The sequence below is a fragment of the Pleuronectes platessa genome, chromosome 8, assembly GCF_947347685.1.
Source record: "Pleuronectes platessa chromosome 8, fPlePla1.1, whole genome shotgun sequence".
Lineage (NCBI taxonomy): Eukaryota > Metazoa > Chordata > Actinopteri > Pleuronectiformes > Pleuronectidae > Pleuronectes > Pleuronectes platessa.
Window position 1 is genome coordinate 2,138,058 of NC_070633.1, and position 26,311 is coordinate 2,164,368.

Consider the following 26,311-nt stretch of genomic DNA (forward strand, 5'->3'; position numbering starts at 1 on the left):
TGTTGGAGTACACCTTATGGGTGCCCTAGTGTACTGGATGTTGCCATTATTGTCAGTTTGATTGCACTTTTGCACTTAATAAGCAAGTGTGATTTTGAAGGCTATTATTGAGGTACTTGTACCGCAGTGATTGGTGGTGTTAGAGCTGCTTTGACTTTCAAAAAACACACTTTTTTATTTTCAATTAAGAATTTTTAATTTGCATAAAGCTGTAAAGTGTTACAGTGTCATATCTAGAAGTGGCATCCAGCTAAGACGACTCCTAATACACCAACTAGAAGGATCAGTGAGGTAATGAAGATGTTTACACTACCAGCTAAAGGCTTCAAATCATTTTTAGAGCTGGTTAACATCTCTGCCCATGAGTTAACCTCTGAAACATCATGTAGCAAAGTGTCCATCTCAGCACACCACTCTTTGGATTTGTTATAATTAGCTCCTAATAATCTGTCTATCGGACTGCCATGCTGCTTTTTCCTCTTGAGTTAATATCTTGGACAGTCCTGCTCCCATGCTAGCTCGCAGGTAATGCCCCACATATGCAATGACAGCAGGTGAGAGAGGCAATGAAATATTTTAACAATTTAATTACACTAAGTGGGTGAGTGTTGTCCTGCAGTCTTGGCTACAATATAACCTGAAGATAATCAGTCTGCAACAATACACAAGTTGAATTGAAAGTTAATTCTACACCTTTAAACTAGTAGTTTCATAAACTGTTGACTAGGTCTTTTAATGGTTGAAGGTCCCAGGACAAGCAAATTAGTAGACCATATATGTCAATATACCATTGTCATTGCACTCCAAAAAAAATATTGTGCACGTCATGTAATAGTCTTATTTTTTATATTTAAAAATAAATAAAATAATTTGTTTTCTAGTTTTGATATTAACAAAAGCTGAACCTTCCTCAGATGAAGGCCTCTTCAGACGGACAGGATGAGGAGGATGATGATGACGATGATGACTTTGATGAGGTTCCAGAGAAAGAGGGATATGAGCCACACATTCCAGAGCATCTAAGAAGCGAGTATGGTGAGTCCAACTACAGAAACATTTGTTTGTTACCTCAATCCTAAAAACATATTCATACGTGGTGCAAGTCAATGTACAAAAAGGCCTGGTGCAACCCTATACTTTCAAATTTCAAACATAGAAACACACACACACACAATCTCTCATACGAGTGAAATATATTTCCCCTTTTCAAATTATAAGTACAATATAAGTAATGTAAAATTGGGAATCTAAATACCTAAAGCAAAAACAAAGCACAGGCCAAACATTTGTGTGATTACCTACATAGGTTGATGTTACAGTGGAGTAAATCAGTTGATAGCCACTAATACAAAGTACTTGGTGACACTGACATGACCATAACTGCTTCCTGAGCCTAGCCAGGCTAAAAGGAGTGAGTGACCTGGCCAGTGACCTGGCCTAGTCTCACATACTGGGTTCTGATGGTTAAGTGTGTGTTTTTTATTTGAATGCAGCAGTGACTTTTAATGGAGACAGATAGCTTATTTTTCACAAGCATCTTCCCTTTGTACCTTTGACATCCATTTTACCTCTACACAGAGTCATCACTAGCTACATAGGAGTAACTGTTAAAGTATTGGTCCTTCTTTCATCGTGGTTTCATTGGAGTCGTATGGATCATGTTTAGCCTCCAGGCATCACAGTAGGTTAGAGGTTAAATGCTCAGGTCTTTAACCAACTGCTCATTTTATTGCTGTATCAGCTACATAGCAACATGTTTTTTCTAAATATTAGATGAAATTTGAATGCTGTTAATAATATTATCAGTGAACATGTGAAGGCTCTAGGCAATTGTAAACGCTGCTCTGTCAGCCATATTCAAACCTCTCGCCATCCCTTGTATAGATTTATATGTGGATTCATATGTGTTTTATGTGAGTGTCTGTATTTATATGTGTTTGTTAATGACGCCATACCAGAACATGTTGACAGTGCCGTTATTACGAGGTCAGGCATGTTGTTGTGGTCGTGAGTTGGCCTCTGACCCCTGCTCTGTACTCCCCTCCGGAGTCGTTACATTCACACTGAGCCTCTTCTTTACCTGTGAGGGCATCCCTCTCTCCTCCCATGCCCACCATTACTAATCAATTAGACACAAAAGTAATTAGATTGTATCTGATGGGTCCAAACCAGCTGTGTGTGTGTCAGGGTGATTAGTGGGCTAGATCATTACGATCTGCAGAGGCCATACCAAATTAACAATGCAACCTCTTTAATGAGCTCCTATTAGCCCCGCACACAGATTTTACCACCTTACACACACACACGCACACACACACATGCACATTGTGACACACACGCACATGCACATGCACTCACACACACCTGCCATCTCTTCTGAATTTTAAAGGAATCCTGACAGTTATTTAAAAAAACATGATTTTGTGCTGCAAATTAGGAAACCTTTTCTGCTTATTCCTCTTCGATATCTTTTTACTGGAGTAGACATATACTGCTCTGCAGTGGAGTGTTGAGACAAATGATGTGCCACTTGTCTCACACTTAACACTTGTTCTTTGCAAACACAAATGTATTCATATGTAGCTTTAGCTGGAGCAGACAAACCTCAGGTGTATTTGGTGTGTTTAATCTGTATATGTTCACGCTATTCATCTGATTACCAGAACCAAAGGAATAATTGGGAGTTAAAAATGTCTCATCATGGAGCTTTATGTCCTCCTCTGACTATTCAACCCAGCCAGTGGTTCAAATGTTATTCTAGTTACTCTTTTGTCTTCCTTTCTCTCCTTTCCCCTGTTGATACCTTGAAAAACATGTAACATTTAACATGTGTTTTCAAGATGTTTCAAGATGTTGATAAGTGAAGTCAGAGGGGAATGGTCAGATGGCTTGGAGCTGAAAAAGGCTACAGTAATTCAGATAAACACTCTTTAGAACTGTGTTATGCAAAGAAACATCCCAGAAAGACCGACAAGTCAAACCCAAAGATGGATGGTCTACAACATCAGAAACAGGTTCCACTCCTGTCAGCAAAGAAAATAAATCTGAGGCTGCAGTGACACAGACTGACGGCACACAATCTTGATTTCTGTTGAGGCTGCAGATGGTAGAGTCACAATCTGGAATCAATAGCATTATTCCATTGACCTGAGCAGCCTAATGTCAACACTCCATGCTGCTGCTGGTTGTGTGATGTTAAATGTTTCCTTGAATCACTCTGGGCCCTTAATACCAATCAATCATATTCTGAATGTCACAGTCTATATGAGTAGTGTTGTTGATCATGTTCGTCTATTCATGGTCACAGTTTAGCATCTTATCATGGCTCCTTCCATGAACTTCAGTGACCTCCACAATCATCATATGTGTATCCAGTAGATCCTTTGTGATGTGGTAGATCAGGAGATTGGCAGCATGAATGTGCACCTGACAAATCTACAGAAATGGTGTTTCTAATAAAGGGCTCAGAGTGTACAGCTGTACTCCGCTCTCACCTTCTTCCTCCCCTCTGTGCTGTTGTGTCATCCTGATTATCAGTCCTCTTATCCCTCTCTCTGCTGTCAGGACACTATCTCTCTCTCAAATTAACATTTTAATTACAGGCCCTCCTTAACCCAAGAAAATCAATACTTCTCTCCGCTTTCCACTGGCTTGTATTTCTCTCCCCTTACCTTCTCTCTTTTGTCGTCTTCTCTTTTTTTCCTGCTATTTTGTCTGGTTTGTTTGAAAAGATGTGAGAGAAGCAGATTGACACTGTATTTGAAACCAGCTGGCAGAATTATGCTGTTATTCTATCCATACGAGACACATTTTATGTGTTTGTGGCAATTGACCATGTCACGGGGCTCTCCCACAGCCAGAGACAAAGGTGTCACTTTTCAGCATCTTTTACTAGTAATGACACGAGCATCCATAAATTTAACTTAACATGAACAACTAGCTTTTCAGCTCAGTCTCTCAGTCCCAGTGTGTCTTGTGTCTCTCTGTGACTCAGTCCTCCGTGAACTTCGCTCATGTCTTGTCTCTCTGTGACTGCCTCAGTCCTTGTGTGTCTCGGTCCTCAGTGTCTCCCTGAGGGAGCTCCGCTGCTGCCTTTTCAACCTGAGAATCAATTGGCTAACAGCTCTCACCTGCGCTGATTAATCCTCTGGTAAAGGTTAAGGTGTTCTCCCAGCCACCTCCACAACGTAGTTAAAACATCAGCTATGTATCTTGGAGCCAGACCATTCAGGGCTTTAAAAGTGATAAGCAAAATTTTTAAATCCACTCTTAATCTAATGGGAAGCCAGTACAAAGATGCAAGAATGTGTGTGATATGTTTGTGTTTTCGGCTATCTGTAAAAATTCTGGCTACTGTATTTTTTATGAGCTGAAGTGAGGAGAGAGATTTTGTAGTGAAGAGAGAGAAAAGAGAGTTGCAATATTCTCACCATGTTGATATAAATGCATGAAGGACGGTTTCTAGAGAGAAAAGGCTGTTTAAATCTCTGGCCAATTGGTTTAGGGTCAAAAGAGGGTCTGTTTATCTTATTAAAGTTTGATCATAATTTCTCCTTGTCTTTGTTGTTAGGTTTGGATCCCACTCCTTCCACCTCAGCAGCACCTGTCACAGCAAAACTTCCTGCTAAGAGACCTTCAGCTCCAGCCCCTCATTCTTCCTCACACTCGTCTACCTTCAGGCGTATGAAGCGTCTCACAGAAGAGGAGCAGGATCCAACTTGTGCAGCTGCCACGGTGCGCCTCCTAAGACAGAGCCTTCCTCTTTCTGTGGAGCCCAGGTGACAAATCCTTGTGCTTACCTCATAAATTAACATTTCCACTTTCTTTAACCTCCTCTTGAACACCCCTGGGTCTATGTTCTCTCATCCTCCATTACCTCTACCTACCATATTTTCCTGTTCTACACCCTTTTCCCCTTCTTTCCATCAGCCTCAGTGTGTACCTGCAGTCACCATCACTCATTAGCACACAGGGCCAGCTCCAAACTTTCCTTCCCTCTTACCTCAAATATAAGGGCATGAGCTCCGGTTAATTACACTCTAGCTGTTAGTCTAATATAATTTTTTTATTATTATAGCATTATACTTGCTTTGTGCAAGTACACTTATAATACACAATGAGCTCAACTTCATGTCACTGAAATAAGCAGCCTGGGCAGAAATATGGAAAATGCATATTTGCACGTTGCAATTTGGTGCAGATTTTAAATGTGATTTACATTGTCATATAAAGTGCATTTAAATAAACATTTTAATTTTACTTCATTACTTTGACAAGTAAGAGAGGAAATGCAAGTAATGTGACTTGCATTTCAAGGGACTTGTATTTTAAGACGACACCTCAGCAGATGATGTTTATGTTCATTGTTTCATGTCCAGCAAGGTTAGAGTTTACGACAATTCTTTGATAAATGTATATCCAGTTTAGGCTCAGCTAAAAAAAAAAATTGATAACCATGCAGTTTGGGCCACAGTGAGTTTAACATGTAATTGATAGTAGTAATAGATCATTGAAAGCAGGCATGGTTAAGTGTAATTTTAGATTGCTAATGATTTGAAATTTGGCAAAGTAAATTTCATTATAAACATTGATATGCCAACACAAGCACTAACTTAACATGGCTATGTTATGTTGTAAATTATGAATGGCTAATCCTAAACCTGTTCATAGCCCTGTGATCTGAGACATGGATAGAGATTAACCTGTTTCTCAAATGATGCTGCCCAAACTACACTGGCCTCTGTCAGCAGACATTATCTTGGGTCCCAAGGGCCCAGCATCTAATGACCAGGCTAATTAGGTCAAGCTGAGCACTCTGGAACCTAATCATGTTCCAGCAGGGCAACAGTCTATTTAATCACGTATTTTCGTAAGTCAATTAGAAAACTAGTGGTAGAGATGTGTGTCTGCACAGAGCAATGCTGTTATCTGATTAAAACCTCAAATAAATAATTACAGAGGATAACACCAGTTTGTAGTTCAAGCAGTGAAGTCTGTATTTAATGGCTGCTCTGTTATACTGTTACTCTTTTGCATTAAACACATACACAAGCTCCATTTGATTACAAACACTCTTCCGGTCCTTTTTCAAGCCATTATGTGAAATGTTCTGGTTACCTTCAGCTGCACTTACAATATTTTGAAGTTTCTGTATGAAGCTATTTTAACTCTCCCTCCACTCGCCTTCCCAAAGCAGCAGCAGCAGCTCACCAGGTCCCAGATCATCTCGGTCCAGCTCAGACCAGAAGGCTGTGGATGCTCCTGTGGTTCCATTTGGTTTGGACCTGTACTACTGGGGACAGGAGCAGCCCAATGCTGGCAAGATCATCAAGTAATGAAAAAACTCACATGGATCATATCACTGATAGATACAACGGTTGCTGTACATTACTCTGCATATCATTGACCTGTTTAATTATTATCTAAAGACATACATTTTTAGGAATGTTGAGCTATTCTCTATAATTTTATTCCTGAGTTTTTTTTGTGAATGAATGTTAGTTCATGTTGAAACAGAAGAAATGTTATGGCGATGAAATTCCCTCAAAATTTCCACTACATCTACTCTCATAGAATATGATAATAAACCCAGCCTTTGAAAACTACATTTCACCCTCTCTTTCTGCATATATTGTCAGCTTGTCGGTCAGTTTTAAACAGTGTGCTATCCAGTGGATGTTCAATACAAAATATTCAATTTTTATACTCTTACAGTTAGTTTCATAATGTTTACATTTTATTGCAGATACTGGCAGCTATGTGTTTTTTGGGATCCTATGTTTTTTCTTTGTGCAGAGCGGCTTCTCAGCATCAGTTCTGGGTGCCCATTGAGGTGGAGGAAGAGGTGGAAAATGAGCAGTTACTGGCAGAGAGCAAGAGCAGATACATCTCCTTCCCTGGAAGCTTCACTCCTGTCAGTCATTACTGTAGAGCTCCACTGGGTAATGGAAAGCTGTGTCAGAGGCAGGACCGGCTCAAGGTATCAGGACAAACACACATTTACATCTGTTTCTGTTTCCTCTAATGGCAACAGTATATGTTTGAGCTAGGACTGTGTTTCTTCTAGTGTCCTTTCCATGGCCGGATCATTCCTCGAGACCAGGAGGGTCGACCCTGTAAGCGAGAGGACCAAGTGAGGGAGGAGCAGGAGGAGAGGAGGAAGAGGACAGAGCAGCCTGGTGAGAAATGACACACACATACACACTCACACATACAGTAACCATTACTGAGCTCTGAAAAATGTAAAACACAGTCACAGCCATTAAGGCCTTTAGGGGAGAGCGGGGTAATGTGGGACATTTTTTACATTTGCTCCCATCTAGGCGAGCTAAAATGATATATGAGTAAAATTTACACATTTCCCATTAATTCAGGATGTTTTCTAGCAATGGAAATGATCAGAATGTCTTCAGGACAAAGGGCAGTGAAAATATGATTGTTTTAAAAAAACGGGGTAAAGTGGTCCACTTACTTTTTCCACTTTAAAACTACCATAACAACACATGTTGTAATAGTTAAAATCCCGACAGCTAGATTGACAACCACTAATATCGGACTAGTAACAGAATCATGGGGATTGGTCAATTAAGCACATTTATGATTATTATGATTCATGTGATCTCTTGCACACCCTACCTTACCTGCACATTGTTTCTCTGTCCAATTGGCAGGGACAGGGATATTGTTTTTCTCTGCATATTCAAATGCCAGTTCACGGCACTTAACTGGAGCAAGGCCATGGAACTGGTCAGCTAGTTATTTCAAGTGTTTGGCAAGCTCCTCCTCCATCTCATCTGTGAATATTCTCTTTACCTCAGCTACTGCACCCCAGGCTACAGATTTTACTTTCCATTTCTCTTTTTTCTTTATGCATCTTTTGAGGGTTGTCTTGTCAATATTTCTATCCCTTCCAGCTTTTCTTAAGGACTTCTTTCCTTGCATGACCTCAGCGGCTACAATCTCCATCTCTGCGAGGGGTGTTTGGCCCCAGGTTGTCTTCCTGGTGTATAGTTTCTTGGCATAATGGCTTTTCTACAATGTTTATGACATTAAAAATAAAACATATATAATGTAATATAACACTAAAATATGTTTAAGACTAAACTTAAGTTGTGCTTCATGGTGGGGTAAAGGGAGACAGTGTCTCCCTTTACCCCACAGCATTTGTCCCACTTTACCCCACAGCCACCGTTTTAGAAAAAAAACATCTCTTAGCAATTCAGGCTAATCTTCAGCTAGCATCAATCACATGGTTTTATATGTTTGAAGTTCACCAACATGTATGAGATAAGTTTTTCTACCTGATTCAATTTGTTTTGACACAACAGTTGATTAAGTCCAAAGCACGGAAATTTACTTTTACATGCAAAAAACACATTTTTGTGAAAAACATACTTTCAACAGCACTAGCACCAACTTCTCCTTCATGGCAAGGGGGGAATGGGAGGGGCTTGAACACATAATGGTCAAATTATAATTATGTTTTCCGTTGCCTAGATACAGGGGGTGTCTCACATTACCTGATGTCCCACTTTACCCCGCTCTCCCCTATTCTGGATTTCAGTTGTGAATAAACTTATGAATAAACTAATGCTTTCAAGGTCAAACATTTATTTTCATACTAACTTACTCATTCACATCAGTATTTTGTATTAATCAAGGTCCAATAACTAGCTTTTTCCAGAGTTTACAACTTTTTGTACGATTAACATCTATCTACTATTTCCAGAAATCTCTGTCTGTCTGTGGAATGCATAACTCGGAAACTGTTCATCTTATCAGCTTTACTCTTGGAATGTGTATAGTTAAGGGCCCATAGAAGTGCAGTGTTGAATTTGGTGCAATCTGGACTTGTGATACATTCAATATCAATAAGATTGGAATGATAGCAGTCAGTGTGGGTGGAGCAGTGTGAAAACTGAGTGAAATATTAACTTTATTTCCACCCTAACCCAGTAATAAGCAAATGTCAGTCTGAAAAAAACATATTCAGAGAGCCAGGGTTAGTGTTTTCACAAACCTAAGAAACCAAATCTGTCATAAGTGGATAATTGGGTCTGGTAGTGACATTGTTTTTTGGCATTGGCTGTTTTGCTGTTGGTCTAAATGCTCAGATCAGTTTGTGAGTAAGTGGTTAGTTCGATGATATATTTTTATTTTTGTGCACTAGTGGTATTGTCTTTCACAGCTTAGTGTGTGTCTAGTCTGAAATGACACAACAAACAATAAGAGTTTGTAAAGGAAATAACAGATGAAGTTATCTTTGTGGTCTGTCATACATTGTGTGTGTGTGTGTGTGTGTGTGTGTGTGTGTGTGTGTGTGTGTGTGTGTGTGTGTGTGTGTGTGTGTGTGTGTGTGTGTGTGTGTGTGTGTGTGTGTGTGTGTGTGTGTGTGTGTGTGTGTGTGTGTGTGTGTGTGTGTGCGCGCCTGCGTGCCTGCGTGAAAGTAAGAGTCTCTAGTCTGCAAGATTTCCACTAGCTGCCTGCAGTGTCTCGTTAACTGACAATGTGTTGGTGTGGAGTGGGGGGTAGCTGAGTCCAGTGAGTTGTGAAATAGCATCTTTTGTTACAAACAACACTATTGATCCATGAGTCAATCTCACATCTAGTCTCTCTCTCACCTCCACACACGCACACACACAAGGGGGACAGTGGCCTGAGTGAGTTGATGGATGTTGGCCTCAGAGCCCTCTACCTATTCGGTCTCACATTCACACATTGTATAAATAATGTTTACAGTGAGGTGAACCAGTCAGGACATTGTGCAGGTCAGCTGACACCAGTTACCATCGTAACAGATTAGGAGACAACATTTGTAATTTATATACATATGTATAAAATATATTTAACTGTTGACAATAAACCAAATTCAAAGGAAATTGGCAATACTTAAAGGGGACATAATATGCCCATTTTACCACAATTGATATGGTTCCTTGGGGTCTTAATGAAATGTTTGTAATATTTTGGTCAAGATACCACAAGGAAAATTTAAAACAGCACCCCTTTTACCCTGTCTAAAACAGCCCTCCTCAGATTGACCTGTTTTGAGTGCCCCGCCCCCCTCACCCCCGGTGAGCCTGGCTGCAAGAGCCTCAGCTCCCCAGCGCAGCCCTGCAGTGGGAGCAGTGGGAGCTTGTGCTGGCCCAGCAGCAGGATCCTTCCACACTGTTGAGTCAATGTTTAGAGGTGTCCCGGGGTCTCCGCCTCGACGATCGGCATGTTTATGTGGCCACTTAGTTGTCTGAGGGGTAGCAGCAGCGAGCTAACGCTAGCTTGCAGCTACTTAAGGCCGAATTATAGTCCTGCAACTGCAATCTCGGAAGGCCACGCAGTTGCATCGACGGACTCGTTTTGGTTTATGCTTCTCTAACGTGTTGCGCGTGTTGCAACGCAATTCACCGCCAGAACATTAGGCGGAGTAACGATGTTTGTCGAAGACAAAACAGACAAAGAAGAGACGTCTTCTTCTTCGTCGACTGTTTATTTACATCGCCACTCCGGCTCCTCATATCCTATTTCTGGCGGACAAATCGGCCAGTCAGTGACGGGTTATACAAGTGGTCATACTTTCGGATCTCTTCTGCCAAGTGCTCTTCTATTTGGTCCATATTCATTCTTTTAAATCTTCCGTGATTTCTGCGTATTATGGGGTATGAAACCGGAAACTAGACTGCGGACGGGATGTGGTAAGCAGACCAATCACAAGCCTTGCGGGCTGGGTGAGGCTCGCGTCGCTTTGTCGTATAGTTCGAAAAATTGGCGGACGCACGCAAGCCGCCAGAGGGCTCGAAAGGGGCGTGCTGCATGTCTTGCGTGCATGCGTGCGTGAGTACAACCCGACTATAATTCAGCCTTTAGATCAAGATCTTTGCAAGGGCAGCTCACTAGGAGCATTGGAGACTTCCCTGCGGTGTAGCCGGGGAAGCGGCTGTGACACGGTGCTATGCGGGGACGTCCGAGGCAGCGGCGGATTTGCTAACGTGGCCGCCTCGGCCGGCCCAGATCGCACCGTGTCACCGCCGCTCCCCCCGTCACTTTTTTGCCGCATGTTAACTCGCTGCTTACCTTGAGCCGGCCTCACCGCAAGGAAGTCTCCAATGCTCCCAGTGAGCTGCCCTCGCGTAGTGTGGTAGCAGTAGCGAGCTAACGCTAGCCACTGCTACCCCTCAGACATCTAGGTGGCCGCATAAACATGTCGATCATCGAGGGACGGAGACCCCCGGGACACTAAACGCTTTCCTTAGGGGTGGCTTTGGCTGAGGGGTAGAGTGGTCGTCCTCCAACCTGAAGGTCGGTGGTTCGATCCCCAGTCTGACCCATCTGCATGCCGAAGTGTCCTTGGGCAAGATGCTAAACCCTGAATGGCCCCCCATAGAATAACAAAGTGCTGCGATTATATGCACTGTATGAATGTGTGTGTGAATGGGTGAATGTAAAACTGTACTGTAAAGTGCTTTGAGTGGTCATCAAGACTAGAAAAGCACTAAAGAACAGCAATTGAGAATTTGTGTCATTCATAATCCAATTAGTTGATTAATCGTTTTAATAATCGCAGTTTTAAAACAAGTTTTTGGGACGGTAGACATGCCTAGGTAGATACCCAAATTAACGTGTAGAAGCACTACAAAAGTGGAATTTTCATAATATGTCCCCTTTAAAGGATGGAAAATATCACCTACTTGTTATTTAAGGAGTCCCAGATAATATCCTTACCATGGAGTGTCAAGGTAACAGGTGTAACCTCTGTCCCGGTTCAAAGATGCTCTCTGGTGTTAAATGTGTCTGTTCTCCTTGGTCTCTCTCCAGCTGTCCCTGGTGGATGTCCTTTGACCCCATCCAATCCTTTCTCATTGTTTAAATTCACTCTGTTCTTCCTCCTACACATGAGTCTGAAAAACACATTCACAGCCAGTACTGTTATTTATACCAGCTACAAGGCACAAGTCAACACAGACCTCTCTTAGCAGAGGATAGCATGTCTTAATACATCGGTTCCCAAACTGGGGTACGCGAAGTGGTTCAGGGGGTACACGCGGCGGCTAGCACGGAGCCCCGGGGGGCTGGAATCCCACCTCAGCCGGCGCGGGCCGGCCCTCACTTTCACTTTAAGTGCTCGTGTCCGACCCCAGCGTTTTTTTGTCATGTTGGTATCCGCCGCCGCCACGCCCCCCGCCCTGAGTGACGCAACTTTGTTGAAAAAAACGTGGGGGTACGTAGCTGGAGATTGAATGTATAAAGGGGTACGGGCCTGTAAAAACTTGTGGAACCACTGTCTTTATACAATAGTATGAAAGTGTGTGTGTGTGTGTGTTCCTGTACTTATACCTTTGTGAGGACCATTTAAGGGAAAGACGATAAGGACATTATGGCCTTTCGTAAATTTTTAAAGAACTGTTTGAGGGTTAATACTTTGTTTTAGGGTAAGGGTCAGAATTAGGTTTCCTCACTAACACTACTCGGGTGGCTGTTGCTGAGGGGCAGTTCGATCCCCAGTTGTCCCCATCTGCATGCCGAAGTGTCTTTGGGCAAGATGCTGAACCCCGAATGGCCCCTCAAAGAACAACAAAGTGCTGCTAATAGATGCAATGTATGAATGGGTGAATATAAAACTGTACTGTAAAGAGCTTTGAGTGGTCATCAAGACTAGAAAACGCAATATAAATACAAAAACATTTTACCATTTACTAAGAGAGGTGTGTGCGTGTGTGTCTCAGTGTGTGTGTGAGAGAGTGTCTTTATTGTCTGCTTGTGAAGGTTTGCATCAGAGTTCATGCAGGTGACAGACAGTTGCAGGGAATGATGTTCCACTACGCTGTGCTTCTCTGGATTCATTCTCTCTCCATCTCACATGCGCACAGACACACACACATACATACACTCTCGCTGTGCTTAGTGGTGCGTAGCTGAACGACTGAACCAACCGAAAACCCCAAATGCCTTTTTGTGTGTGTGTGTGTGTGTGTGCATGCGTGTGTGTGTGTGTTTATCCAGGAAGTAGCCAGGCCATAAACACACACACACACTCACGAACAGACCCCAGCTGTAAAGGCTAAAAGGTGTTGACAGAGTGAAGAGCCCTGCTGTAACATGGATTAAATTCAAAAGACTTTCTTTTGTCTTTCTCTCATGGGCATCTCTTCTTCCTCTTCCTCTGTCTCTCTCTCTGTGTCTCTCTCTCTCTCTCTCTGTGTGTCTCTCTCTCTCTCTCTCTCTCTGTCTCGCTCTCTCGCTCTCTCTGACACACACACTATGTAAATGCAGCTGCTCTCCTTTAAGCAGTAATGATTCTCTTAAATACACCAGCTGCTTTTCAATTACTGCTTGTGTGTGTGTGTGTGTGTGTGTGTGTGTGTGTGTGTGTGTGTGTGTGTGTGTGTGTGTGTGTGTGTGTGTGTGTGTGTGTGTGTGTGTGTGTGTGTGTGTGTGTGTGTGTGTGTGTGTGTGTGTGTGTGTTAGTCATGTAATGAGGGATATTTTAAGGTCCATTCAGACCCAGGGTCATAGGGGCTGATTAATAACCCCACACCCACAGTGATCTGGGGTCAGTGTTTTGACAGAGCAGAGAGCCCAGCTTTAATCCCATCACAATCACAGTGTAATTACTTTGCATTACTGCAGGTTTATCTCTAATTCAAGCGCAGGACGTCATTAAATAGAAGTGTCTCTTCGTTTAGAACATCATTACTCTGCATTATAGCCCCTTTTACTTTATCACCCAGAAATATGACATTACACTTTCATTAACACCAGAATTGGATCCAAATGGCTCTGTACAACACACTGTTTACTACCTATGGTTTGCAAAACTGGGCAGTATGAGCTCATTTACGTTATCAGCTGCAATTACTTCATTACACTTTTCAGTCAAATCACTTGTTGTGAACGTTTGAGTCTGTAATTGCAGCAGATAGAGAGTAGTTGTTTAATGAAGGATTTAACTACTCGCAAATGATGTGAGCCTACACAAAGACTTAGTTCAATCACTGCTGGTAAGTTTTTTTTATTCTGTGCGTCAGTCTCAAGTGTAATTTTGTCACAAATTTACAATTATCCTGTGCTCATTCTGACCGATGTCACGTAAATAAATGGTACCATTAACATGATAATGTTTCATTAGCTTACCTTTTAAAAATGGCAGAATAATTGTGGTTTGTCCCAGCTCTGCTGTCACTGCTCAATGTCAATTTTTTTCTCCAAAGGAGATGTCAACTGTGTCACACAGTGCTTCTATATCTAGCTCTCCTCTCTGTTTGGGACTCATTGACATGCAGGGCTAGTTTTACCCATCCTGGAACATGGTAAAACTACCGTCCGCTCTGTCATGTCATTCATACTCTGGGTGTGACAAAGAGCTAGTGATGTACCTGACCTTCAAATTAGTTGATGACCCGCACGACATCCTTAGCTACAACAGGTGACATTAGCAAACATTACTGGAAGAAACAGATTGTTGTTGAAAGAGCTGCCCGTTAATACAAGCACATATAGATCAAACCAGGATGTGGTTTTGCATATTGGTTTTCTCCGAAGTCTTTAAGTTTTTCTTTCCTTCCAAAGAAAAAGCAGTCTGAGCAAAATAGGTTTTGTTACCCTTACCTTAACCATCACAAGTACATGCCCATCTTTACTGTTATCTTTCATTTGTTTCTTTGGTTCTATGAAAATTGTAAAACATTTTGTTGAAACTTCTTTTTTCAATCACAACTTTTTATCATTGACAATTTAAGTGTTTAAGAACCGGAATAATGTTTCTTTATCTGATGTAGACTGGCGTGATGCAGAGCTGATGCGAGACATTGAGGCAGCAACAGGAGAAAACCTGGGTTCGGACAGAGTGGGTAAAAAAGGGAAGGGGAAGAAGAAGAAGTTTCCCAACCTCAGTGATCTGAAGCAGAGCGCCAACACAACCCGTTCCAGACTGGAGAAAAAAGTCTTCAACAAGTATGTACTGAAACCTCCTGTTATAGCAGTGCTATAAAAGCAACCACTATTAGGTTAGGTTGCCATCATGTTGTCTTTATATTATAAATGACTATGGTTCAGATCACATGTTCAAACGAGTTGTAATTGGAGTGAAGGTTGAACTGAGTCGTGTTTGTTGTTTTGTATTGTAGTGTTATGGTGTGTAACTTTATTTTCGCTCATTTGTTATCTTTTTCACCTCCCATCTTGCTCTCCTGTCCTCGGTTCTGTCCGTCCCTCCAGGAGCAGCATGCGGAGAGTGGCTCAGGTGATGAGTAAAGCTGACGGAAGAAAACATGACAAGTTCTCCAACCAGTTCAACTATGCTCTCAACTGACCTCCAGCCAGTGTCTAAGGCCTCTGACTAAAATGACACGGACTGAGGAGTGCTTCTCATTGATTCTGTTTGTACTGATCCGAAAGGAAGATCTTAATTGTTGATGTGAAAATGCTGTATATGAATCTGGTTACCAGATAAATAATTGTATTAGTGTTTAATATTTTAAACACTATTTGAACACAACAGTGCAGTTGGAATGATTTGACTTGTGTCTCAACTTTTTAAGGAAAGGTAATTTGATCATTATCAATCAATCAATCAATCAAATTTTATTTGTGTAGCCCATATTCACAAATTACAATTCGTCTCATAGGGCTTTAACATGGTGTGACATCCTCTGTCCTAAACCCTCAGCAAGAGTAAGGAAAAACTACTAAAAACCCTTTTAACAGGGTAAAAATACGTAGAAACCTCAGAGAGAGCCACATGTGAGGGATCCCTCTCCCAGGACGGACAGAAGTGCAATAGATACCACGTGCAGGAAAACATCATCAAGATTAAAGTCTTCAAGATTAAAGATTAAAGTCTCTAGCAGCATTTGATGAGGGTAGACATCCCGAAGGACAACCCCAACATGACATGCCAAGCAGTTCCGCTGCAATCACAGTCAATGGTCAGCAACCAGCAGGACCACGATCCACCATCCAGACCAGAACGCCACTCCAGTCCTCAGTCACCGTCCACCGCCATCCACCACGGGCCGCCGCCGCGGTCCTGGTCCAATGCTCGTACCCGATGCCAACGCGACACAGGGTCCACCACCACCACCACCACCACGATCAGCCCACACGACACAGAATCCGCCACACTGGGTCCACCACCACGACCCCCGGTGCGCGATCAACAAACCGCAATCCATGGTGCGGCCACAGAGGCCCTGGATCTGTGGGTGATAAAGCAAAGGGATTCCGGGGAAGGGGGATAGGGATGGAGAAGAGGAAGGAGAAGCTGGAAAAAGAAGCCCCGTGTGTCATGTGTCATAAAATAGAACAAGTTACGTTCTGCCGCACTAATTAGCTCTAACTATAAGCTTTATCAAAAAGGAAGGTTTTGAGCGTTAAACGAACAGATGGTGTCTGCCTCCCGAACTGAAAGTGGTAGTTTATTCCACAGCAGAGGAGCTTGATGGCTGAAAGCTCTGGCTCCTACTCTACTTTTAGAGACTTTAGGGACGACAAGTAGGCCTGAATTCTGGGAGCGGAGTGCTCTAGTGGGTTTATAAGGTACTAACAGCTCTTTAAGGTAAAAAGGCGCTATATTATTAAGGGCCTTGAAGGTGAGGAGGAGAAATTTAAATTCTATTCTAGATTTAACCGTAAGCCAGTGTAGCGATGCTAATACTGGAGAAATGTGCTCTCTTCTCTTTGTTCTCGTCAGGACACGTGCTGCGGCATTTTGGACAAGCTGTAGAGTCTTTAACGACTTACTGCTGGAGCCTGATAATAATGAATTACAATAGTCCAGTCTCGATGTAACAAAGGCGTGGACTAGTTTTTCTGCATCTTTTTGCGAAAGATGCAGAAACAATGCATTAATCAAATGTATTGTTGCATTTTGATGATGTGCCGTTTCTGACACATTCTTTTAATAGTTTTAATATTGTCTTTGCATCTGCCAAATCCAATTTTCATTTTGTACAACTGAAATGTCCACACTTTGTGTCTGCTGTTTTTACTCGTTAAATTTATGGTTGATTTTATATTTGATTTGTGTTTTGGGGGAATAAGCCATGAAATACACTCCCTTCCCTCAGCTTTATGTGTTTGTGTCCTTGTATTGTCCTCCACTTTGAAGAGGTTATTTCAAGGTTAGTTGAGCACATGAATAAAAAAAATGGATATGCAGCTACATAACTGAGAATGAATGGAATTATTTATAAATTAATTCAGTCTGTTTGAGTCCACAAAACACTGTAGGAGTTTCCGGGGTAAATGGCATTGCGTGAAATATCCCTTTAAGCTACTACTTTTGTATCAGGATTTCCATAAAATGGATCTCTTTAATAGGCTTAAATTGACATCAAACATACTTGCTTTTTTAGCAAAGTTTAATGAACACACCAAAAGGATGTATTACTCTATGGAGGTCGTGTCTACGAAGAACATGTTGGATGCACCCCCCTTGGCTAATCAGTCTATAGTCCAAACATGGGTTACATACACACCGGGCTACATTCTCATGTCTGTGGGTAAGGTAAACATCTTGAGTTCATATTAAAGGTGTTTGAATGAAACATCAGCTCTGTTTGTGGCATCTATTGCGTGGCATCTATTGCACTTCTGTCCGTCCTGGGAGAGGGATCCCTCACATGTGGCTCTCTCTGAGGTTTCTACATATTTTTACCCTGTTAAAAGGGTTTTTAGTAGTTTTTCCTTACTCTTGCTGAGGGTTAAGGACAGAGGATGCCACACCCTGTTAAAGCCCTATGAGATGAATTGTAATTTGTGAATATGGGCTATACAAATAAAATTTGATTGATTGATTGATTGATTGGTTTGTCACTGGACAGAAATCCAGTGAAATCCTTTTATGACAGAATGAGGGTGGAACAAACCTCTCTACATAATCAAACTGTACAGACTGCTGCAAGGGCAAGTGTTTTCCAACCACTTTATCAAGAGAGGCGAAACCGGGTACTAAAAACCATTAGGAGTCATGAGTTGAGTTGTAGAAGTAGTGTGGTCAACATTCAGATTACTGAAGTTATGGGTGAAAACATGTTCGATCTCCAGAGGGAAATAAACTGAGCTGTGCCCATAAACCTGCAACTTCTCACAGGAAGAATGGGAGGATCCTCAGATTTCTGACTGACCACCTACCAGCCTACCTTCCTCCCTGAAGGGTGAAACTCAACTTTTTTTTAATTTTACAAACTAATTCAGTTGCTAATTGCCTGTGAGATACATTGTACTAAACTGTGGAAACCGTCTACAGCCAAACAGTTTACATATCAATACTAATCACAGCTCTCATGTGAGTTACATTGTGTCCAATGTTATGCGATCAGTGCTTTGATGTGTAAATAAAAACTCAGAATCCTTTCTCCTCAAAGGTTAAACTGAACAAATGATCATCTTGTAACACATTACTTTTATTGTTTTATTACAACCTCTAGTATCATCAATTTGTAAAATATGTTACATGTTATAATTTGTTTGCAGGCTTATGTAAAAAATTGCAAACATGGTGAGATAAGAAGTTTGCTTTGGTGGAGGTATGCAATCTCCTAGCTACATATTTTATCTATTATATAATGTGAAAATACATCAGCTTGACAGTTTTATACTTAATAACAGAGATTTGCCTTTATATATAATTTTAGGTCTTATATATATAGTTTGAGCGGCTGTGGATGAGAAAAAAAGTGCTGCTCATGTACTGTATGAACGTGCTCGTGAATGGGTGAATGATAAAAGAAAATTGTACTGACAAGCGCTTTGAGTCGTCATAAAGACTAGAAAAGCACTGTATAAATACAGATCATTTACCAGAAGTGTTTCCACAGCAATATATATCACATTAACTTTGCAATTGTTATAGAACAAAAAATATGCAAACCAAATAAGCTACTGTAGCTGTAGAAAACATTGTGTAGAAAATGGCTTATGTAGTAAACTTGTGAAACATTTGCAGACGAACAAACACTGAAGGAAGAAAAAAAAACGTATTATCAGCAGGAAGTTTGAGCCATTGTTTCAGTTCTTCAATTTGTTAAACGTTTTTTGTCAGTTTAGCAGTTTAGCCTCGGCCAAATGATAAATGTTTGAAACATTTTCTTTCCCTAGTGAAGCAAAGATGAACATTGAATCTCATAGAGGTTAGAGGCTGGATTGATTGCAGAAATTGCCACGACCACACTGGACACATTTCACAGGCTAGTGTCTGACCTGATCAGTGCAAACATCATCTGGAACACCAACAGGAACTCTGGTGGTAGAGACGTGGTGTTAAGTGTTGGACGACCTATAAGAACGCAAAAGAATATGGCTAGTGGCAACCTCTGCCTGGAAGCTCCTTTGTTTCAGTGGCTTTTGGACTCCAATTGGTACAGTAACACTGGCAGACCCACCATGCATTAACAACGGCTTAACTGAGGGTTTGCAAAACAGCTAGTGGCACCACCTCATGTGGCAATTTAACCTTGCAAAACATTCATTAAGGAAATCAACTTGTCATACTCCTTCGCTATGTGTGACATAGGACCAACATTGGATAGCAAAATGTGACTTCCGTTTTCTGTTTGCATCGATTGCTTTGAATTGAACAAAAAAAAATCGAAACAATTAAAATAATTAAGCTGCTCATTGCCATATTTTGTATTATTCTTCATGACTATTTTAAAGAGTCATATGTGAAGATATGATATTTCAATAACTTGGTTTGTATCAATTTTCCAAGAAATGTGGTCAGTTTTGAAATGTGATATCGGACATGGTATTAAAGCATTTAAATTGTATGAATTGAATGGGTTGAGACTCATACCTTTAGTGACAAAAAACAAACCTTTCAGAATTTCCTGGTTCTGTCACATGTGCCAACTATCTAGGCTGCCATTTTGGAAATGTTTTTGTTGTCATGCAAACAAAGTCACATGACATCATCCAGATGTTCAGTATGTGTCCCTTAGGGACTTTATGAGTTTTAGTCAATGGTAAAGCTATCTTAAGTTCCGTGTTGACATGACTGCTGCACTCTCTTATTTCTCCCTGGAATTTCAGTTGAAAATAGTGCATGTATTGAACTTATGTGAAGCACATTGAATTGTCCCTGTGTTACTGCACAGAAAGACGTGCCTGTAAATGACTGGCTATAATTGTAAATGAACAAATTAATCTGATGATATGAGATGTTGCACGTGACATCTGGCATATGGCTAATTTCTGATATTTTGTTGGTGTTTGGAGCCTCTGAAATTTTACTTTGTGTAGACTGCATGAGCATCAGCACTGCTGCTAGCTGTGAGTGGTAGTAGTAGAGTTAGTGGAATTGAATCTGAAACAAACTAAGCTGAATCAAATCCAGCAGAACTCTAGTCTCTGCTCTATGATTTCAATTTCACTATCACTAGTGTCATTATGTTGAGGGTCACATGGTCCGGGACATGAAGTGTCTGCTTGGACCATGGTTTAATCATTTTCAAGAAGTCACTGCTATTTGTTAATTCACTTATAAAGATTTCATGCTGAGTTCAATTGTGAAGTCCATCACATCAACTGCAACCAACTGCAGGTACCCACAGCAGCAAACCACCAGTTTCCAACATAAAACCTAGGTGCTTTGAGGCTACTAACTGCTGAACCACTGCTCCACTGCTCCACTACTCCATCCTTCACTTCATAATTAAAAGGTCACTGGACAGGTTTCACTGTTTAATTGTCATTATTTTAATATCAAAGACAATGTCATGTTGAGCTGAGGATTTAATACATCCAAGGATTTTCTGGAAACAAATTCAACAGAAACAGTCCAAATGAGAACAATCACAGCTGGAGTTACACGGTACTAACAATAGATCAAGCCATTCCTTAAGTCATAAATAAACATTCAATATTCATACAGATTTTTATTTTTTCCAAACAAAGAACTCAGCTATTTGTCTATTACATATTTTAAAACAGCATTCAGAATAGGGAGCTGGAACATAGGTTTATGTACAGTTTCTGGTAGAGATTCACATTCTATCAAAATAATCCATTGAAAGTAAAGCCTTCAAACGTTGGTAGTAAAAACAGGAGCAGAGCTGAACATGAACTGTCTGCCTGTTGTGCTGCTGCAGTTCACTCATACCACTGAAACGTTTCAGTCTCTCTGGCTCAGAGTGTGTTTGAGGGGGGATCTGTCAGGTTTGTTGTGTGTGTGTGTGTGTGTGTGTGTGTGTGTGTGTGTGTGTGTGTGTGTGTGTGTGTGTGTGTGTGTGTGTGTGTGTGTGTGAAGCTTCCAACCTCTCTGTGGCGTTTGTCTACAGATGTGTGCTGTAGAAAGCGGGGGCAGCATAGCTCTGCGTCCCCAACATGAATGGGGACAGGACGTGGCTGGCTGTGAGGAAAGGGAGCTGAACCAGGCTGCCAGTGGGAGGGTGATGGTGGCTGGCATAGCCAGCATGCATGGCCAGGTGCCCACTGACTGGGGGAGATGGGCTGAGAGGACTGAGACCCCCCAAGCCTCCTCCCCCAGCCCCTCCTGCGCCGGTGGGAGCGGACGTGTCGGCACCAGGGTTTTGTTTCTTCCACTTGGTCCGGCGGTTCTGGAACCAGATCTTGACCTGAGTCTCAGTGAGGGAGAGCGACAGGGCCAGGTTAAGCCGCTCACACACTGACAGGTAGCGGGTGGACTTGAACTTGTTCTCCAGCGCTACCAGCTGCTCGTACGTGAAGGCAGTCCGGGCTCTACGGGGCTTCCCTGACTTGGAGTCTGAGCCTGAGCGCTTCCTCTTGGGCTTGACCCCTTGGCCCCCATTCGTCTGGCCATTGCTGATCTGGCCTGCAGATCCTCCTCCTGGGCTATTGGTGTCTCTGGAGGGGTCTTGGTGGCTGTGCTGGCCCTGTTCTCTCTCTCCACTACTGGGCAAGGCTGAGCTGCTCTCTTCACTGCTGTAGGGGCCATCTGGACCCTCTGAGTCTGGCGTCCCGGATCTGTGATATCCATCTTCATCTGGGCATCTGTATGCAAAGCCTTCCTCTGAAAATACACACAGCAAAAGCAATGTCAGATTACAGCTATTGTCATAATCACAACTCACATAAGGAACTGTTGAGGTTAATACCCCTCAGTAACCAGAGGGTTGAGCTACACTTCCTCTGATGACCATTCTCAGTGCAACATTTCAGGCTCAACAAACTAAAGTACTGAAAAAAACAATTGGAAGTGAAATGAAAGAGTCAATCTTTGTGAAGGAAATATTCTGTCCAGGAGTGGACTGATCTGTGGAGCCTCAGGATATGGCTTTAGGGCCCATTTCCACGTCCTCTTTCTCTCAGTCTCTCATCATGTTTATTTTAGCAAACAAAACAGTTTTTCCTTGTACCCTAGATTCCAGCATCCTTTTCTGCCTCAGATTTGTGGTGTGACAGTGATTTTTTAAATATTTATAGACAATCACCATGAAAGCAAATTTTTTTATTTCTTATTATCTATAATGTATTATGTTGCATAATACAAAAAGTAGTTTGTGTTTTTCTAATTCATCAAATGACGAATTACCACACATATTACAATTATAATTCTCTTTGAGCCGTTATAATCCAACGTTTGGAGATTGTCCAATTCAGCCAGATCAGTCTCCATAAAGGGTCTATATCATCTGAAGAGGCCAAAATGAGCTGTGGGCCCTCAGTGAGGACAGCTGGAGTTCTTCCTACTCCTGCTTGTCTTCCTGTCAGACAGTTTCTGTTATTGCAAAATAATAATGCAAACTAAAAAAAGAATTTAGTGAATACTGTGGTTGAAGTATTTCAATTTGCAATTATACAAACAACTGGAGCCTTACCTGTTGTTCAAATGTCCCCAAAATTTAGTTATATGTGAACATGTGAACATATTGTCTAAGTGTAATTAAAATCAGTCCTAATTTTATTATAATTTTAATAAGCCACTTTCATGAAAAAAATTAAACCTACTCTGCCCTGAAACATGGTAGAAAAGTGACCACAGTGAAGCAACAATTCAGGTAAAAATCTTTCCAACTCAAGTTAACATGTGTCTGGAATAAAGAGTTCAAAGAAAAGATTTTCAACAGGTTAGAAAAATCTTAAAAAAAATCTTAAAAAAACGATAAATGTCCAGCTTATATATGACAATCCCCTTCACCCCGGTCCAGGGGTTTCAATGAATTCGTTTGATTAAAATGCATGTTTGGTTTTACGTTCTCTCGATATGAATCAATTTTCTCTCTAATTTTTTATTTGTTTTTATTTTTAAAAAAAATATCGGAGCAGATTAAAGCATTGGTACATTTATCTTAATAATTAATTAATTCATCCTTTGATCTAAATGTTAAAGAAATTTACGAAATTCACACAATAAATGAAGAATTGAAATAGCAGACAGGAAACACACAGTACAGGCTGCTGTTTGAAACCAATATTCACCAATCAATAATACCGTTGTCACACACACGTATGCACACGCAAACATGTCCAATTAGCCAACCTCGGGCCTTTTTTATTCTTGAATTGAGCTTTTCTTTTTATAGTTATATCAATATTTATTAATATAATTATTACGCATTATTAATAATAATGATAATAATAATAATGTATCCATAATAAATAAGGGTTATTATTATTATTGTTATTATTATTATTATTATTTCTAATGGAGTGTGTGTACTGAGCACGTGTCCGCTCAACACATTTGGACAGGGGGGAAAGGCGAGGAAACATAGCGGAGTGAAAAGAGGCCAGAGCCCGTGTTTAAAGGTTCATTCCGTGTAAAGTCACACTTACTCCTCGGGTACTCCTCGGCCCCGTAGCAGCCTTTGGGCTCCAGACCGGGCTCGCGCTCCACCACTCCTCCTCTCCGGTTCTCCGCTCCGTAAGCGCTCAGTTCGCGCTCTCCCCGGTCGCTCGCGTGTTGCTGCGGTCGCCGGCTGCTCGTGAACTTGTTTGGGTCCAGGATGTCCAGCACGGAGAAAGAGGTGGTCCGGTGCCCGGTGGGGCCCTGACAAACAACACACCACAATTCGTCATTTCGTTACAAGCTGCGTGTATTCACTGTGTCCAGAAGTGCAGCTGTTCACACGACACAAACCTGTGGAGCTCACCGCGTCTCATCATGTCTAACCGACTTACAATTACTTATAGCTTCTACCACAACTTCTACCACAGCTACCATTATTATTATTATTGTTATCATTATTATTGTTTTAGTCGCATTATGATTATTCATTTTGAATATGTGCCACAATTCTTTACATTACGATGTAATAATAATAATTATTGTAAAACACAGGCTACATGTAACATGATGAATACAATAATATTATTATTATTATTATTATTATTATTAATAATAACAATCTAAGTTTACAATGGGTGAGCCAGAGTAGGGACATGTATAGTCCACAGCTGTACCTAGTGTTAAAGTTGGCTATAGAAACACGCTGTGACCTGGAGGCAGACAAACAGCAGTGTGAACTGCGCACATCACAGCCAATAAAACGGACTGTAAAGTGTATTCATAAAGCAAACAGACACAGCAGCGACATAAATCCACGAGATTTCTTGTATCCAATATGTAGCGGTCAGTAGGCTATCAGCAGGCAAACGAATCAAGCCCTCTTGTACTTTTACACGTCTGCTGTTGAAGAAAAGCAGAGTGGAGAATAAAGGATGAAAAGCCCTTATTATTTTTGATGAGCAAAACCAACATGTGATTTTCAAAAGATCGTTTGCATTTATTTTTAAGCCTTGATTTATTATTCCCCTAAAATCACCAACACTCATAAAAGTTACATCAGTTTGACCCCACATGATGCTGATATGCGCATTGAATTTACTTCCTGAAGATTTATGCCAAACCAAAATGGTGCCAAGTGTATGTAGTTCAGTGGGGTTTAGGACCAGTCACTCACTAACGAAGTAAGTCTAGTGCAGGTCTACATGAATAATCTCACATTAATAATATTATTATTCTCTCTTTTAATAATCGTGAGGGTTGGACCGTAGGACCTGGTGATAAGAGTCATTTCAGAACAGCCAACCACAAAAATACACACAATCTTGTGTATATAAATATATACATATATATATATATATATATATATATATATATATATATATATATATTCTTATCAGGACATCAAAACCGGGTTGGAATCTACACCAGAGACATTTAATCTGTCTCCGATAAATTGACACGAGGATCTCCCGACAATTTACCTCTACTTCTTTAATTGTAGCCTATTTTTAAACGATAATACTTAATTTTTCGTTTAGCTGATCATTTTTCTAATTAAAGGGAAGAGAAATATTTTATCATTTACATGCTGCACTTCACAATTCTGAAGCTGGGGATTTCATTCTCCTCTTTATCAATAAAACAGCGAAAGAAGAACAAGTGAGCGTGTTTCACATATGGAAATGTGTGTGATGTTTTATAGTTTTTTACTGTTTTAAAACCACTTTCAAAACTGGCTCCTCATTTGGATTACATGTCTGACTTGGGCCTCACCGGAGGACAACATGTCACCACAGGGCCGCAGGACGTTTTACATGACCAATTCCATCACGATCATCAACATCATCATCATCATCATCATCAAAATCATCCTCATCATCATCTAACCCCAAACAGTTCGCTAGTTACACGCTAAACCTCATTCAACAATCATTAGTTTTCTTCTACTTTTAATCACGTGTAACTTTTGACGTGTTGAATCTCTGCTGTCAGTGTGTGTTTGTCTGAAAGTGCCCCCCCCCCCACAACATTGATCCATGCATCTACCTGCGGTTGCGGGACTAACACCGGGTTTGTCGGCGCGGGCTCCGAGTGGTTCTCCCCGGCCTGAACATCTCTGCCTCCGGCTACCGCGTTAGAGAAGAGCCGCTTCTCCCCAGCGGCAACTCCGTCCAGCACGTCTCCGCTGTCCGGGCCCACCACTGTCTGAATCCCGTCCCCGTCTGGCGCTCTGTCCCGGCTCATCACGGACTGGACCGCGTCCACCACGGGTCCTGCTACGGCTCTTTCCCGGCTTATCACGGCCTGGACCCCTTCTCCTCCGGGCCCCGGTACCGCTCTGTCCCGGTTCATCGCTTTACTCGCCTTTTCCCATAAATCGAAAATCCGGATTAAATTACAGGTGCGGTGTTGAATGCAAAAAGATTCCGGTTAAACCGTTTTACAGGGACTGCATATCTCGAAAATATTGAGTTCACACCACGCAGCGGTCAACATCCAGTGTGAGGGGATGTTTTCAGTCCGGTAAAGTTTTCCATCGGTGAGAGTGGACGGATGCGGGAGTGAGTGGATCAGGCTACCGGACGTGGTCCCGTCAAACTTTGAACTTCT

The 26,311-nt window shown here is 41.5% G+C and overlaps 2 protein-coding genes across 6 annotated transcripts in view; one reads left to right on the forward strand and one right to left on the reverse strand.

Moving 5' to 3' along the window:
• The window catches only part of uvssa (UV-stimulated scaffold protein A), a 41,167-nt gene extending 21,403 nt beyond the window's left edge, over positions 1 to 19,764 (forward strand). For 3 of the 5 annotated variants that reach the window (XM_053428912.1, XM_053428915.1, XM_053428916.1), the window contains 7 exons: positions 915 to 1,035; positions 4,571 to 4,778; positions 6,194 to 6,331; positions 6,796 to 6,979; positions 7,067 to 7,178; positions 14,769 to 14,943; positions 15,208 to 19,764. In XM_053428912.1, coding sequence (XP_053284887.1) covers positions 915 to 1,035; positions 4,571 to 4,778; positions 6,194 to 6,331; positions 6,796 to 6,979; positions 7,067 to 7,178; positions 14,769 to 14,943; positions 15,208 to 15,301 — 1,032 coding nt within the window. In that variant the 3' untranslated portion in view covers positions 15,302 to 19,764. The remainder of the gene's footprint in view (positions 1 to 914; positions 1,036 to 4,570; positions 4,779 to 6,193; positions 6,332 to 6,795; positions 6,980 to 7,066; positions 7,179 to 14,768; positions 14,944 to 15,207) is intronic. The other 2 variants (XM_053428913.1, XM_053428914.1) reach the window with 2 other exon arrangements.
• Positions 19,765 to 21,263: 1,499 nt separating this feature from the next.
• Positions 21,264 to 26,053, reverse strand: nkx1.2lb (NK1 transcription factor related 2-like,b). The gene is made up of 3 exons (XM_053429488.1): positions 25,748 to 26,053; positions 23,749 to 23,962; positions 21,264 to 21,982 (listed from the first exon to the last, which is right to left on the reverse strand). The coding sequence occupies exons 1-3, from the start codon at positions 26,051 to 26,053 to the stop codon at positions 21,264 to 21,266; spliced, it is 1,239 nt and encodes a 412-aa protein (XP_053285463.1).
• Positions 26,054 to 26,311: the final 258 nt, after the last annotated feature.